This window comes from Juglans regia, chromosome 11 (assembly GCF_001411555.2).
Source record: "Juglans regia cultivar Chandler chromosome 11, Walnut 2.0, whole genome shotgun sequence".
Classification (NCBI taxonomy): Eukaryota; Viridiplantae; Streptophyta; class Magnoliopsida; order Fagales; family Juglandaceae; genus Juglans; species Juglans regia.
In genome coordinates this window covers 31267194-31282425 of record NC_049911.1, presented here as the reverse complement: position 1 = coordinate 31282425, position 15232 = coordinate 31267194, and the positions used below count along the sequence as shown (strand labels likewise).

General features: G+C 35.6%; 3 protein-coding genes across 7 annotated transcripts; 2 read left to right on the top strand and 1 right to left on the bottom strand.

Annotated features, from left to right (window-relative positions):
* The first annotated feature begins 3902 nt into the window (after positions 1–3902).
* LOC109012380 (protein NPGR1) lies at positions 3903–8358 on the top strand. Of its 3 annotated transcripts, none has more exons than XM_018993979.2 (6): positions 3903–4268; positions 4701–4982; positions 5094–5352; positions 5643–6874; positions 7378–7525; positions 7760–8358. In XM_018993979.2, the coding sequence occupies exons 2-6, from the start codon at positions 4791–4793 to the stop codon at positions 8068–8070; spliced, it is 2142 nt and encodes a 713-aa protein (XP_018849524.2). In that variant the 5' UTR covers positions 3903–4268; positions 4701–4790; the 3' UTR covers positions 8071–8358. The 3 variants fall into 3 exon arrangements, with proteins under 3 accessions (XP_018849524.2, XP_018849522.2, XP_018849523.2); XM_018993977.2 differs by having other exon boundaries at positions 3903–4531; XM_018993978.2 differs by having other exon boundaries at positions 3903–4982.
* A 562-nt stretch (positions 8359–8920) lies between these two features.
* On the bottom strand, positions 8921–11898 carry LOC109012383. Of its 3 annotated transcripts, none has more exons than XR_001999436.2 (4): positions 11646–11898; positions 9893–9998; positions 9604–9677; positions 8921–9215 (listed from the first exon to the last, which is right to left on the bottom strand). XR_001999436.2 is itself a non-coding variant. In XM_018993983.2 (4 exons), the coding sequence occupies exons 1-3, from the start codon at positions 11753–11755 to the stop codon at positions 9663–9665; spliced, it is 231 nt and encodes a 76-aa protein (XP_018849528.1). In that variant the 5' UTR covers positions 11756–11897; the 3' UTR covers positions 8921–9215; positions 9624–9662. The 3 variants fall into 3 exon arrangements, 2 of the variants coding, with proteins under 2 accessions (XP_018849528.1, XP_018849527.1); XM_018993983.2 differs by having other exon boundaries at positions 9624–9677; positions 11646–11897; XM_018993982.2 differs by having other exon boundaries at positions 9620–9677; positions 11646–11896.
* A 165-nt stretch (positions 11899–12063) lies between these two features.
* Positions 12064–15185, top strand: LOC109012382 (A-kinase anchor protein 17A). The gene is made up of 5 exons (XM_018993981.2): positions 12064–12727; positions 12820–12961; positions 13912–14068; positions 14508–14702; positions 14919–15185. The coding sequence occupies exons 1-5, from the start codon at positions 12190–12192 to the stop codon at positions 14922–14924; spliced, it is 1038 nt and encodes a 345-aa protein (XP_018849526.1). The 5' UTR covers positions 12064–12189; the 3' UTR covers positions 14925–15185.
* Positions 15186–15232: the final 47 nt, after the last annotated feature.

Sequence of the window (15232 nt, the reverse complement as noted above, 5' to 3'; positions counted from 1 at the left end):
GATTATATCGGATATTATCCGTCCCATATTCTAATAGGCCCAATATAAGAGCTTTTGAGAACAAATGGGCCTTTCAGTTTATTTATTGAAAAATACTTTTTGGGCTTCCGTTTAATTTTTTTAATTTTTTTTATTTAGTGATTAAGAAAATATTATTTAATAATAATATAAGTTCTTTTTTTAAAAACTATTTAAAAGTATTAAATAATTTTAATATTTTTAAAAAGTGTTAATAATTCTATTTGATTATTAAAAAATTTAAAAATATTTAACACTTTTAACACTTTTAAATATTTTAAAAAAGTAAAGAATTCACAATATTATTAAACAATATTTTATTAAGCATTAAATAAAAAAAACCAAACGAGCAAAAAAAACCAAACGAGCAAAAAAAAAAAGCATTGCTCTTATTTATTAAGTATTTAATATTAAATTTAGACAATTATAAATATTATAGAATCTAAATATATTTATGTTTCTCACATTCTAGATCTCGGAGTTTTTTCTCCCATAGAATTCATATAGAAACTCTTAGAAAGACTAGTACAAATAGTATAAATAAAAGTGCAAATAATATTTATTGTTTATGTACTGTTCATCATCTTTTTTTTTTATAGAATTAAAAAAAAACGCAAACATAGAAAATAGACAGATGGGGAAGGGGGTACTTTTCGGCATTAGTTTGCTTAGCATTGACCAATATCCATTAAACATGGCAAATTAACAGTGAAGCACGCAGTATATTGTGATTATTGTCCGTATTGGTTGACAAGTGGGGTGAGTTCTTGAGGCTGTTAGAGATGGGCAAGGCACAATAATAGTACGAGAGTGAAGCAGTGTCGATCTTTAATAATTCTAAAATTAGTTAAGTATTAATTTTCCATGAATATTGGGAAGAATTGGTTGAGTCCTGACAAGTTCATTTTAAATGTGCAAGTTCCTGTGGGGACCTCGAAGCTGTAAAGAGAGGAGTCCTAAGATCAGCCTGTTATGTCACACTGTTATTGTTACTGGGGTGTAAAAAAAGACCGAATCGGACCAAATTGGTGAGGTTTGGTGTCGAGTTTGATTCGGTTCGATATCAATTTTTTATTTTTTTTAAATTGATTAAAAATGGTTTAATTTAATTTTTTTTTTATAAAACCGAACCGTGTATATATTTTAATTTTTTATTTTATATATAGTTTTTATATATAAAATAATTTTGTATTATAGGATAAATTATTAATTAATATAATATTAAATTTTAAAATTTTATATCAACATAATTTATTGTATTAATAGTTATATTAATATTATATCATTATATTATATATTATAATATTATTATTACTATAATATTATATATTATAATATACTATATTATATATAATATTAAAATTGAAAAATCATACCTATTCGGATTAGAACTAGTAAAATCAGAAGAACTGATTTAGGGAATAATATGTATAGAATCGGTTCTTGAAAATATAAAATCGATTTATATCCGTTCGATTCAAAATTTTATCTAAAATCAGATTAAATCGGACCGATTACAATTCTAATAATAAAAAAAAGTAAAATGCTTATTTGTATTTTACTGTTAGTTTTTTTTTAATATTTTAAAAAATTATTATCAATGAATTTGTATATTTTTTTAATATTTAAAAAAATGGAATTAGTTCAGCGATAAAAGCTGTACGTACAACTAGCAGGACCATGGAAAAGTATCTACTATCTGCACCAACCCATCACAGCACCTGCTAAGCCTTGTTATTTTTACTGACGAGATAGAGATGCACTTTCACGTGAACGATAAGAAGATCAAGGATACAAAAATTTATCTCATTTTATATATTTTATTATTATAATTTTTTTTAATTTTTATATAAAAATATAATAAATTTTTTAATTTTTTAAAATTTTAAAATAAAAATAATACTAAAAAATTATATTTAACAATATTCTCAACAAAAATCTTATATCATCAGAACTCTCTATTTAAATCCATCCTTAAGTTTATATTTAGACAGTGAGATATTTTTAGATATTTTATGAATAATAATAATAAAATATTAAATAATAGTAAATAATAGTTAAAAATAATAATAAATAATATTAAAATATTTTGAAAATATCTAAGTATTTTCAATACCCAAATTAAGCCTAAACGTAAATAATTTGTGTATAGTTTTAGTGTATTAAATTTCGTCGTACTGCTTTAAAAAAGTGAATTAGATAAATTGAGACTGACCTAAAAAAAAATAATCTTTTAATAGTGTGTCCCCATTTTTATATACGATACTTGTGCATCATAAAATTATATATAATATTACTTTAAATTAAAATTCAATTGTGATTGTTATCGAAAATCATGTTATTAAGGGGTATTTATGCAAAGATTAATTTTCATTAATATGATATCTTATAAAAAAACAAAATATAAAATGTCTAGATTTTGAGATGATCTAATAATTAGACGATGATTGCTTGGAACTTAATCCATCAAATGAGCTGTATGATTGTTTTTGAATGGTGGGTGAATGAAGTCACAACCGATGCGATAATGTAGCAGTAGGAATAATAAATCCGCTAATCTCGTTGGTTCCTCTGCATTATTACGTTTGGAATTTTGATTAATTCCCGTTCAACGTGGATGCTTCGTTGAGCACCGTGCGGCTTCGTAGAAAGTTGGTGAAAAAGTGTTGGAAATCACCCTCCAAAAAGCAGCTTCTCTGCAATGATGCAATGTTTAATCTGTCCTGTATTTTTCCTCGGCTTGCGTAAAATTAGCTTATAAAGTTTTGTACTTTTTCTCGTTCATCTCATTCCAGCAAGTTTTGAAGATAGATAAGGACCATCTTTCATGCGGGATTTCCAAAATTTCTAAATTATGATCTACTCGAACTAGTTAGGTGAGCTTAGGTTGAGTTTGGTTGTCAAACTTATTTCAATTCATTTCAATTCATCATTATAATTTTTTTAAATTTTAATAGAAAATATAATAAATAATTTAATTTTTTCAAATTTTAAAATAATAATAATATTAAAAAATAATATTCTAATAATATTTTATCATCTCAACTCAACTCATTTTAACATCCAAACACACTTTTAAAGTGTTGCGTAATTGTATTTTGTCACGAGGTTTGTTATGAATATATTTATATATATAAGTGTTATAGTCGTAAATAAATTATATAAAAGTAATATCAAATCTATTTTATAATAAAAATAATTTTATAATATGACAAATTACATTAAATCACATTAATTTTTAAAATTAATTTTATATTATTTTTTTATGGCTAGAATATATCTTTTTATATATATATATATATATATAGTAAAATTATAAATACTATTTGTAATACCCATGCAACAGCATTGATGTGGCGGACAAACATTAGCCATAACAAATTAAATTTTCCAATGTATCTTAAATACCTCGGCACACCTAAACTTTCTAAATTAATTGCAAAGAAATAGAAGATATGGTACTAATAATTTAAGATTTCCCAGAATCTCAGATGTTATCCTGCACAAGAGTTTCCTGGTCAATGAAAAAGTCAGATTGTATTTGGATTTATAGTTGAGATGAAATGAGATGAGATGTTTTAAATAGTAATTAAAAAAATATTATTAAATATTATATTTTAGTATTATTTTTATTTTAAAATTTATAAAAATTAAATTATTTATTGTATTTTTATATAAAAATTTTAAAAAATTGTAATTATGTTATTAAATAAAAAAGTTTGTGAATCGAAACGAGCCTAAAAACTTTGTCGGAAGTAGCTAGCTGGAATAATGTAAGTAATTTGTCAGCTAATAATCAAATTTCAAGCCAAAGGGTGCCCCAATCAGTCTCTCTCTCTCTCTCTCTCTCTCTCTCTCTCTAACGAAGGCCCAGCCAACAAATTCAAACAGAAACAGCGCAAAAAACCAGAGAGAATCCATGAGCATCAGACTTTGCAAACCACCTTTGCCCCCTACACACACAGACCCATATGCCCAAAAGAGCACAGGCAAACTTTTTGTGTGCGAATAATGTCAGCCCACATCAGAAGAAAAGAGAGATAACAACAAAACCCCATTTCAAAATGAATCAGATCTCTGAATCCAGGTTTTAGATATTTGCTTTCCCACTTCTTTATATATTCGTTTCAAACCGGATAAAAAAGATTGAGGCCTGAACCAAAACCAGAAACTAAATACTAGTGCAGAGAAGTAGCTTTCATGGCTTCGGGGACTACTACACATTAAGTTTTTGGATTCTGGTTGTTTGGGTAAAGTCCAAAACTCTGCTGCTCTTCGTTTCTCTCGCCCTCTTCACCTCCCCGGTCTTATTCTTTTCAACCTCATTGTTTTCTTCTTGTTCGTCTTTTCCAAAACTCCGTCTCCGAATTCATCGTTTTTTTCCCTTTATTTCGAAAGACTAATGGGGTTTGTTAAACAACTCTGACTCGTGGGCTCTTTTAGTCATTCGGATTACTCTATGCTGCTTTGCTCCACTGGTTGGTGACGAAACTGTACCACTTATTTCCAAATGGTAAATGATAAAAATAACTTTTATGGTTTTTCGGGGTTCTGATAGCTGATTGTGTAATCAGTTTGATTTTTTTTAATCAATTTGTGTGGGGATTTGATTTTGCTTTTTCTTTTTTTGGAACATAATCGTGAGTTGGGGCTTGACAGAAGTCATTTTTTACTTACTTTAGGTGTACCTCATAGAAATCATTTAGAAGTGATTTTGTTACCTCTCCTTGTACAAAGAAAGATCTACATTTCACCAATTCTTTCTGGAGAAGATGTTGTGTGCTTGCTCAGGAGAGCAATTCAAGTTGGACGAGCGGCCGCAGTCGCCGGAGTCGCTAGCGACAAGGGATTTCTCGGCGAGTGGGCTTTCGTCCAGGGCCGGTGACTGGGATTCGAAATTTGAGGATGCCCAGGTGGATGAAGTTGAATCCACTCTAAAAGAAGCTCTCTCCTTAAATTATGAGGTGGGCTTGTTTGTCCCTTCGTTACTGATCAAACTAGCCTATTGATTCATTGCGCTTTTAGCTGTACCTCGTTTGCGTGTATTGAATTGTGTTTGAATGAGTTTTAATCAGGAAGCTAGGGCTCTTTTGGGGAGGCTCGAGTACCAGAGAGGGAATCATGATGCTGCTCTTCAGGTATTTCAGGGTATTGAGGTAAAAACTTTAACCCCAAGGATGGTTAGGGCTATTGTTGAGAGCACTAGGCCACGGAGACCACGCGGTAAAGGTGATAATGCTACTCCCAGTGTGATGTCGATGCATTCGGTGAGCTTACTCCTTGAAGCAATCTTGCTTAAAGCCAGATCACTGGATGAACTTGGGCGATATATAGGTGTGAACCTTTTCCTGTATTATAATAGCGTAATGTATTCATTTATATGATCACTAGGAAATCTTCTGTTTACGTGTAATTCAAATTTGCGAAATATTAAGGTTCATTTGAATGTTTAGAATGCATACTTCTTTTTAAGTATGCTGTTTCAATAACATGGCTAGGCTGATAATGTGGTTGTTGAATCAGAATCCAGATGGTTGTGATTTTGACACGACGAGTATATTTAATTTATAATGTTTATGATTAAAATGTTCTGATGGTTCTGATACTCTCTCAATATTCATCAGAGGCTGCAAAGGAGTGCAAAATAATTCTGGATGTAGTTGAATCGGCACTACCTACTGGAATGTCTGAGGGCACTGGTGAAGACTGCAAGTTGCAAGAGATGTTTCACAAAGCATTGGAGTTACTCCCCGTCTTGTGGACCAGGGCAGGGTTTCTTGATGAAGCTATCATTGCATATCGTCGGGCTCTAGTCAAGCCATGGAACTTGGAACCCCAGAGGTTGGCTGGTGTACAAAAGGACTTAGCTGCTACTTTACTCTATGGTGGAATTGAAGCAAGCATTCTGCCTCAGTTGAAAGTACGGGGTCCAACCACCCCGAAAAATAATACTGAAGAGGCTATCCTTTTGTTGTTAATTCTCATGAGAAAAGTGGCACTTCGGGAAATAAAATGGGATACAGAAATTATGGACCATCTAACCTATGCATTCTCAATTACTGGCCAGTTTGAATTGTTAGCAAATCATGTGGAGCAGGTCCTTCCAGGTATCTATAACCGAACTGAGAGGTGGTACTTTCTTGCTCTTTGTTATAGTGCTGCAGGACAAAATGAAACAGCTCTGAACCTTTTAAGGAAGGTTTCAAGTTGTTCTGAAGCAAAGCCCAAGCCCCACATTCCTTCTTTTTTGCTGGGAGTAAAATTGTGTTCCCAAGATCCAAGCCATGCTCACCACGGGATTGAATTTGCTCATAAAATTATTGATCTGGCTGATCAGCAGAAGGATCATTTCATGGGTCAAGCCCATAAATTCCTTGGTGTTTGCTATGGCAATGCTGCTAGAGTTTCTGTCTTGGACTCTGATCGAATTCTATTTCAGAAAGAGTCTTTGAACTCTCTAAACCATGCTAGTTTTATTTGGAAGGAGGATCCAGAAGTAATGTATAGCCTTGGGCTAGAAAATGCACTGCAGAGGAATCTGGATGTAGCTTTTGAAAACGCAACGATGTATTCTGATTTGGTGGCAGGCAGCTCAGGAAGAGGTTGGAAGCTTTTAGCTCTTGTGCTTTCTGCAGAGCAACGATTCCCTGATGCTGAAACCATAGTTGATTTTGCTTTGGATGAGACTGGGATGATGGATCAGTTAGAACTTCTTAGATTGAAAGCTGTGCTTCAGATTGCTCAGAAACAGCCCAAGCAAGCAATAGAAACCTACAGAATCTTGCTAGCTCTGATTCAAGCACAAAGGGAGTTTAGAACTAAGAACTGTGATCAAGCAGAGTACCTGGTTTCCAACGTATGTGTTCTACAACCTTATACTGCACTTTGCACTCATGTTAACGGATGATCTTGAAAACAATCCATTACAGCTAGGAATGTCTTTGGCGTAGCTTTAAGAATACTGGCTTTTAGTCATATGATTACAACTAGGATGTTTATAAGCTTTGTTATGTGAACCGACATGAATTTCCTGTTTCTTTTTAAATTTTGAAATCTTAAAATCTCAATCAATTTCACTTACTACTCCCTCCCTCCTCCACGGTTTGTGGTGTTAACAAGAAGATGCATTCATATACACCCCGGATGCACATTTAACGAGCCATTAGTTAGCATACTTCCTTGAAGCTGCTCCAAACTCTGTCCTCCCTGAACCTTGTTTTCAAGTGATACGCTGAACCTTATATGCGTGTGATTCGGCATGAATATAAGAACAAGTATATTCATGTTCTATCTATATAGAATTCAACCTTTGATTAAAAAAGAGGCATGTTCTTTCTCAAAATTTCCTGCCTTTTGCAGGCATTAGTGGAAAGAAAATTGGAGATGACAGCCTGGCAGGACTTGGCTTCCATTTATACTGAGCTTGGTTCATGGCCTGATGCAGAAATTTGTGTGGGCAAAGCCAAGTCAATTGAATTTCATTCTCCTGGGAGCTGGCATACAACAGGTTGGAATCAAGTCTCATTTTGCAGCCCCTTATGCATTAACTGAAAATGTTAAATATACGTGCTTTTCAAAAAGATGCACACCAATGTAACACAGACGCATGCTTCATTTAATGATGTTATGAATGTTTTGAGTATATAGTTGAAACTTGGAAGAATGCGGGGCCCTAATTCTATAGTGAATCATTGGGAGGTAAATGTTTATAATTTACAACTTTCTTGTACAATCTTTGCAGGCATATTGTTTGAAGCACAATCACTGTACAAGGAAGCATTAGTTTCCTTCTCTGTTTCCTTATCAATAGAACCGGATCATGTTCCAAGCATTGTTTCTACTGCAGAAGTACTGATGAAACTCGGTAGCCACTCACTGCCAATTGCAAGAAGTTTTTTAATGAATGCCGTACGATTGGAGCCCACAAACCATCAAGCATGGTTGAACCTTGGATTGCTTTCGAAAATGGAAGGCTCCTTGCAACAAGCAGCAGACTATTTTCAAGCTGCATATGAGCTTAAGTCGTCAGCTCCTATCCAAAGCTTCATTTGACATTAGTTTCTCAATATTTTAAGCAGACTGACTCTTAGAATAGGAATTGGTTCAACCGCTTTCATCGCTTGAACAATGGAGTACAACATCCTGAATGGTCATTTCCACTGTTGTCTATTGATTTCATTGATTAAAGTGTATAGAAACCCAGTGGGTCTGCTTGTTGAAATCAAAATGTACTTATCAGGGTTCATTTGTGGAATCTGAATTCTTGCTTCTCTCTCATTCGTCTGGCACTCAATCAGAACCACCAAAGTCGAAATGCTAAATTCGTGCCGTTGCTCTAAATTACTTTCAAATGGACCAAAGCCATTGGTGTTCAAGCAACAGTTAAATATGCACGGGAAACTTCTAATCAAAGCAACTAATAAGCTGGTTAATAATAATAATAATAATAATGACAACGATGATGATAAACGGAGGAAGCCAGAAAGTTGCAGTGCTGCACAATGTGCCGAAGCTCCAGAAGTCTTTGTGATTATTATAATGTAGTATGTACATTGATGCTTAACCGAATAAATTCATATCTACCAGTAGGGTTTAGCTGTGAGAGGGTCGGTTGCTGCCACAAGAAAAACAGAGCGATAATAGGCTCTACAGAGATCTGATGGAGCCTCATACTGGAATTGCTATAAAAGGTGATGGTAACTGGTAAGAGACATTTCTGGATAAACAGAACATACCTCTCATTGATTAGGGGCACATAAGAAAGCCAACTCCCTCTAATCATTCGAGTGATAGAGTTCAACATACGACCGCGTTAAGCTAATATTGCACAGTATTGTCAACTATCATCATTATGTCAGCAACGTGCAAACGAGAATCTCCAGTGTTAAACAGACAAAACCACTTCGGAATAAAACTTAGCTTAAATATGTATAATAATGAATTTAGTCACGAAGCACACCTATACCATTCTATCTCGGCAATTTTGAACTATATAAAGCTGAAGTTTTGTACAAGCTAAAGGGGCTAAGAGCTTTCCACACAGGGATGACAATAAAGGGTAAAATATAGAAAGCCTTGGTGGAATATTACAGAAGAAACACAAACTTAAGATTCAATGATATGTTCAGTCTGAAGTCGGACTGTTGGGTCTCCAAGAAAAGAAACTGGAAATAGAGAGTTGAATCTTATTATAAACGCTGCACAACAAAAAAAAATGAAGTCAAGTGAAGGTCTCTAATGCCCCTAACGTAAAACAAAATTTCCTCTTTGGAAGAGTGCGTGCAAATAATGAAAATTGTTGCTTCGCATGCATGCCTACAGTGCTTGATTAAATTTCATTAAACTACTTGCATCAGCATACTAAACAAAATTGAATTCTGATGTGCTAAAATGTTGGCCATAGTATCTGATGGTCTGCCACTAAACGTCTAATATAAATACCCAGGATTAGTTTTAATAACATATAGAAAAATGGAACTTTATTCTACAGGTATGATGCATGCCAGAGAAAACAGAACTTCATTGATCTTTGAGAAAGGTCCATGTTATCCAGCATAATTTAAAATGAAAGGCTGACAAGTTTACTAGGTAGAATATTCACCAACTTGCATAGACACTTTGAGTTGGAAAAAAAAAGCTTCATCTCAACCGACCTGCCACTGCATCCACAACACCAAACCAACAGAAGGTCAAACTTAGTGTATTGTTTGTAATTTTATATAAACACGCACTGGTCTAAGAATACACATTAAGAACTAGTACAGAGCAATATCATTAAAAGGAGCTGTGAAAAATCCTCAATAAAAATGCAGCTAGCATTCGAGTAGCAACAAAACAAACGTGCAGTAAAAATCAGCATCTCAATAACTAAAACCTTTAGAGCAGGTTCGCCTTTGTTAGAGTTTGCAGATTGCTTTGCCATTCCCTGTAGCTGTGCACGTGCAGCTTTTCCTGCAGCAGACTTTTCAAATTGCTCTTGCCTGCACATATGACCACCATGCAGAAGTTGATGGATATAGTAAAGACTACTGTACGTGAAAAGCAGTCTATTCTAGTGCTCACCTCACGTGCCAAGTTACACCTGCTATAATATGCCTCATGCTGTGCACACACTCACTTAAAAGTGAATGCATGTCCTTTGCATGTGGTAAAAAAATTCATAATTTTAGCACTCATTATCAAAACATGTAATGGCAATATACCATGGTGCATAATGGCATAATCTTGGGCCATGGCATGTACATTCTCCTAATGAGGTCTGTTGTGAAGGGTTGTGCACCAATTGCACATACCAACCATTCAAGAATGAAATAAGATGTCAATTCTTCATTATCGAGAGTCCATTAGAAACCACAAGGCTTATCACCACCATTTAGAATCTAGGTCATATAATAAAGGTGAGATTATCCTAACAAAAAATGTGATGCTAAATATCATATTTGTATAAGAGATATGGTCCAGGCCATTTATTGCAAATACCTTACAGATTTGTTAATTAAATAATGGAAATTCTCTCTCGCGAAGTCCTGACAATCAAATTGCGAGTAATGAGAACAATTAATGATAATTATCAAGAACTTATTGCGTTCCTTGAAGACAGGAGTTGGGGGGAGTGGAGATGAGATGATCAGAAATTCATTCTCTTAGGTTGGTGTAAGTCTGAATTTACGAACAATTTGTCCTTCAAACTTGACAAGGGGACAGGAAAACCAGCACCAAATACTATAGATATCATACAGGAAGGTTAAATGTGATTATCTTAAATAACTACAAATTTATATACTAGATTTGGATATCAAATTTGGCCATGGCTATTGTAAGGCAAAAGTATACGCCAAGGGCGAGAAAAGGACAATAGGCGACCAAAGAGATGTTCATGAGAAGTTCACGTGAAAGAAGGCGAGGAAGGGTTGAAACTCAGTAAAATGCATCGTTAAGAGACCAGATTATAACGCAAAGAGTCGCCGTGGTTGACAGGGAGTCCTATCTGATAAAGTTTATCCTGTGAAAGCTTCACGCCGATGAAACAGGTTCTGCGGACATACCTCCTCAGCAGGACAACATCATCTCCAGTGTCGTGTTCAAGAGGAGGGCCTTTCCAAGTGGGATATTTTAAATCCTATAAATACACCCCACATACGTATTGCGAAATGGGTTAGATTATTCAGAGTTCATATTTTCTCAAATTGACTTAATCACCAGAGGCATCATCCATTGAGATCACTCGAGGTCGAATATTTGTTTCGCATGTGGCTATTGGAGGCATTGCAGGCATGGCTGAGAATTTTCTCAACACCAATCTTTTGAGGGAGATACAAGTAAATAGATTTTATATTGTCTAATTTGCCTCGCCCCAAAAAATACTAAAAGTGTATGCTACAAGTGACCTCGGGGTTCAAGATTCACGGGTGCATGTGTAGCTTATCAATAAAAAGCATTCTCGTTAGTAAGATTCACCGAGAATTTGTTTTCAAAACGACTCCTCAGCATGATGAACATGAACTTAGTTCCACTGACTCCAAGAAAAAACTTGAAAAGAATCCCAAATTCTAGAACTCGGAATCTCAATTAATTAGGAAATCAAATTATCATCTGAGTAACGACAATAAAAGGAGAGAAGAAATTGCCTTTTCTGGGCGGCTTCGGCGGCTTTAGCGCGAGCTTCTTCAGAGGCCACCCTTTCTTCTTCCCTTCTCCGTTGCTTGTTGCCTCCGTCGAAGCAAGCGAAGCACCCCATCTCTCTCTCTCTCTCTCTCTCTCTCTCTCTCACCCCGCTACCTAGTCGTTGGGCAATCTTAGGTCCGTTGACTTCGCCAATTCTTCTCTATTTTTTTTTCCTTTTTCTTTTGGACCTTTTATAGATTACCTTTGGGAAGGATTACATCGAATGCAACTACCGATCCAATTGCGGTTTGTCACATCATATAGTAGGGCTTATCTTGTCTTTCTACAGCCAGGGCTCAGCCAGGCAATTCTACGGCGTTTATTGTTTAAGCAGTCAGAACGACGTCGTGTTTCACCTCTTGACAGAAATTTCGACACGGCGTCGTTTTTCAACGACCTCTTCCCAACTGTAACTTTGTTCCAATTTCCAAACCCCTTCGCCTGAGGGAGAGAGCAAAACCCTAATTTTACAGAGAGAGAGAAAGGGCAAAGCAAACAGGCATTGAAATGAGCAACCGGCCTTTCGATTCTCTTCCCCCGACAGAAAGCCTAGAATTAGAGAACGGGCTTACGCTCGTACCGCGCGTGAAGCTCAACTTCACTATCTATCCCACCAACCCAACCGTGACCAAACCAGTCGATGAGTGGAAGCTAAAGCTTGCTCTCATAGACTTCCTCCAGACGTCTCTCTCCTCCCCCATCACCGTCCCCGAAGATGATCTCGAGATCCGGCGGCTCGGGGACCTCAAGAAACGCAAGCGCGAGGACCCCGTTGCCCAGGGCTCCATTTGCATTCGCGACTTAAGGTTTCTCAATAGGACCACTAACCGGAGCAACGTGGATGAAGAAGGAAAAGAAGAAGAGGATGTGAAGGTCTTGGAGAAGAAGTACATGGATTGGAGAAAGTACATCGTGGAGAAAATGGACGGGATGGAGTTGAATCTTGAAGGTGTTAAGTACAGACTCAACGTCGCCGTTCCGGCGTCTGATGATTTCGAGGGAATGAAGAAAGCTTGGGAGGAGTTTTACGCTTTTGGAAATCGAGGTTTGTGGTCTTGAGTGCGTTTGGATGAGTTTGAGAGTGATTTCATTTTGTTATACAAGTAAATATGGAATTAAATTGTATTTCACTGGCAGGGCATTCTAGGAGCGGGAGGCAAGAGCCTGATACTATTGTATTGAGGGGGCTACCGTCTCGGTGGTTTGCGGAGCCACTGGTTTCATCTAAGCCTTCGATGTTGGTTACACACTCCATTTTTTCTAGACTTGGGAATATAAGGTATTTCCGAATGCAACTCTACTTCTGATTTTTTGTACCAGTTCATAAACCTTTTATTTTGTTCATTTCATGTTTTTATATTGATTTCTTATTCGTTATTGCCCTCTTGAATATTTTTGGAGGTTTTGCACGGTATCTTTGGTCTTAATTACTATTTTGATATTGCTATGAGACTGAAAGGTTTAGAATTTGGAAACCGTAGCCGAAGCAGAGAAGCTTATCTAGTTTCTTCCATTCATTTTTTCCCATATTTGGTGGAAAAGATTGCTCATTCAAAAAGAACAATGGACACGATTTAAAATGGTTAAGCTCTTGACAGCATGGGCTTTAAGACTAATAAGGTGAAGGCAACTTCTTAAGGTGAAGGCGACTTTCAAATCAGCATGGTCACTGTTTTGACAATAGAGAACGCTTGGTGGATGGGATTAGGGCTTTCTTTTTTCACTCTTTGTTGCTTTGGGCTTCTGTTTTTGTAATGGATGGGCTTAATCCCAATGACTTTCGTGCTGTTTTTCAGTTTTAGCTTGTAATTAGGTGTTTTCTCGTGTATACTTTCTGTGTAATTGGCCTATGCCTAATTACGTGGTTTCAATAAATTTCTTACTTATCAAAAAAAAAAAAAAAAGTAGAGTTTTGTATCTTTTATTCTCCTGTGAAATTGGTTGGATTCCTTTGATCCTTCCTAAGGGAGAAAATATATTTTTTGGATGAATTTGAAAAGGTAAGAAAGATAGAAGAGTGCTTCTGCATGTTCTTTAAGAAGTTGCAAATATGACTTTGTAGTTTCTGAGTAGCTCTATTCTAATTTTTATGTGGCTTCTATGTCACTTCTTAATCTGTATGACATCCATTGGCCATTACCAACCAGTCATATTTATTGGTGCCAACAATGTGGTGGCATCAGCTGATTATGGATTGTCCTTGTTTCTTGTTTTACTCAAACTCTGTAGGAATCTTAATGTTGCTGAGGACAATGATCTAGGTAAGGAAGCAGAGGAAATTGTAAACATAGTCTCAGGTCTTAGTTGTAAGATTGTAGTCCAGTTCGAGAAATTCAAGGACTTCTATAATGCCCTGAAGGTGTTATCTGGCCGATCATTGCAAAAGGTAGGATGTTGGTTTCTTTGCACAATATCCTTTTAATTTTGCAGTAGTTATCTAGCATGTCATTTGCTCTATGAATTATGACTGAGAGTTTTTACTTATGAAAAAAAATTATGACTGAGAGTATATACCTGGAAGCATCCTGCATGTGAATGTTATGCCTGCTGGATTAGTTCAGATCTAGAAGAAAATGATAACGTTGATTAAGTATTACCTCCTTAACGGAGCTAAGCTGTGAAATCATTATGTATAAGCTTGTCAGAACTCAAGAATTTTAAAAGGGAATTGATGCAGCTAGAGATTCAGGAACTCAGGTGTGACATATGCAGGTGAAGCAGTATCTGCTGCGGCAAGAGATACCGAATTGTTTGCTTTGATATAGTACTTAATTGATGAGCTTATTTATCTCATTGATACCTAAACAAAGCTTGCTGTTGAGCAGCAAGGATCTCGATTGAAGGCTGATTATGAGGTTAATTGGGACAAGGATAGAATGTTGCAGAATTCAAGAAGTCACACGCAGGAAACTAGTAGGATGTCAAAAATGGCCGCAGGAAATTACAGAAGTGAAGCTCCTAGACGTCAACAACAAATTTCTCGCTCGAGTCCTGATGATGCACGGCGAAAAAGGTTCAAGGTCAGGAACCAAGTACTTCAATTGCAATCAACTCCTTTTGCTGTAAACCTTTTCTTCTGGTATCAAAATGAATTTGGGTCACCTGCTAAACCTGAATTTGACTATAACATACTCATGTCTAATTTCATTTTCCTTCCTTTTTTTTAAGACTTTTTTTTTACCTTCTGTGGATATCCATTCTCTAATGAGGGCAGAAATGCTTTTATTGAATTGCAGGATTAGGGAATGTGATGCACGTATCGATACTGCTTCACACAGCTTGGATTTTAAGAAGCAAATTCAATTTGCAAATTGATCACTGTGTGTTGTACAACAACTTATAATCCGATGGTCAGTTACCATCGCCTGCCCTGAAGGTAGCTGCCATTCTGTTAATGGTGCTCCCGAAAGTTTGCCATTTTGTTTGCTAAACGAGAAAAATTGTATTGGCGTTAAACAAGAAGAGTACTTTTATTGAAGTTATTTATTTTTGACAAGGTATTTGCAATCGTGAATTGTGTAATTATCGCGTAATCGTTTTGAAAAAAATG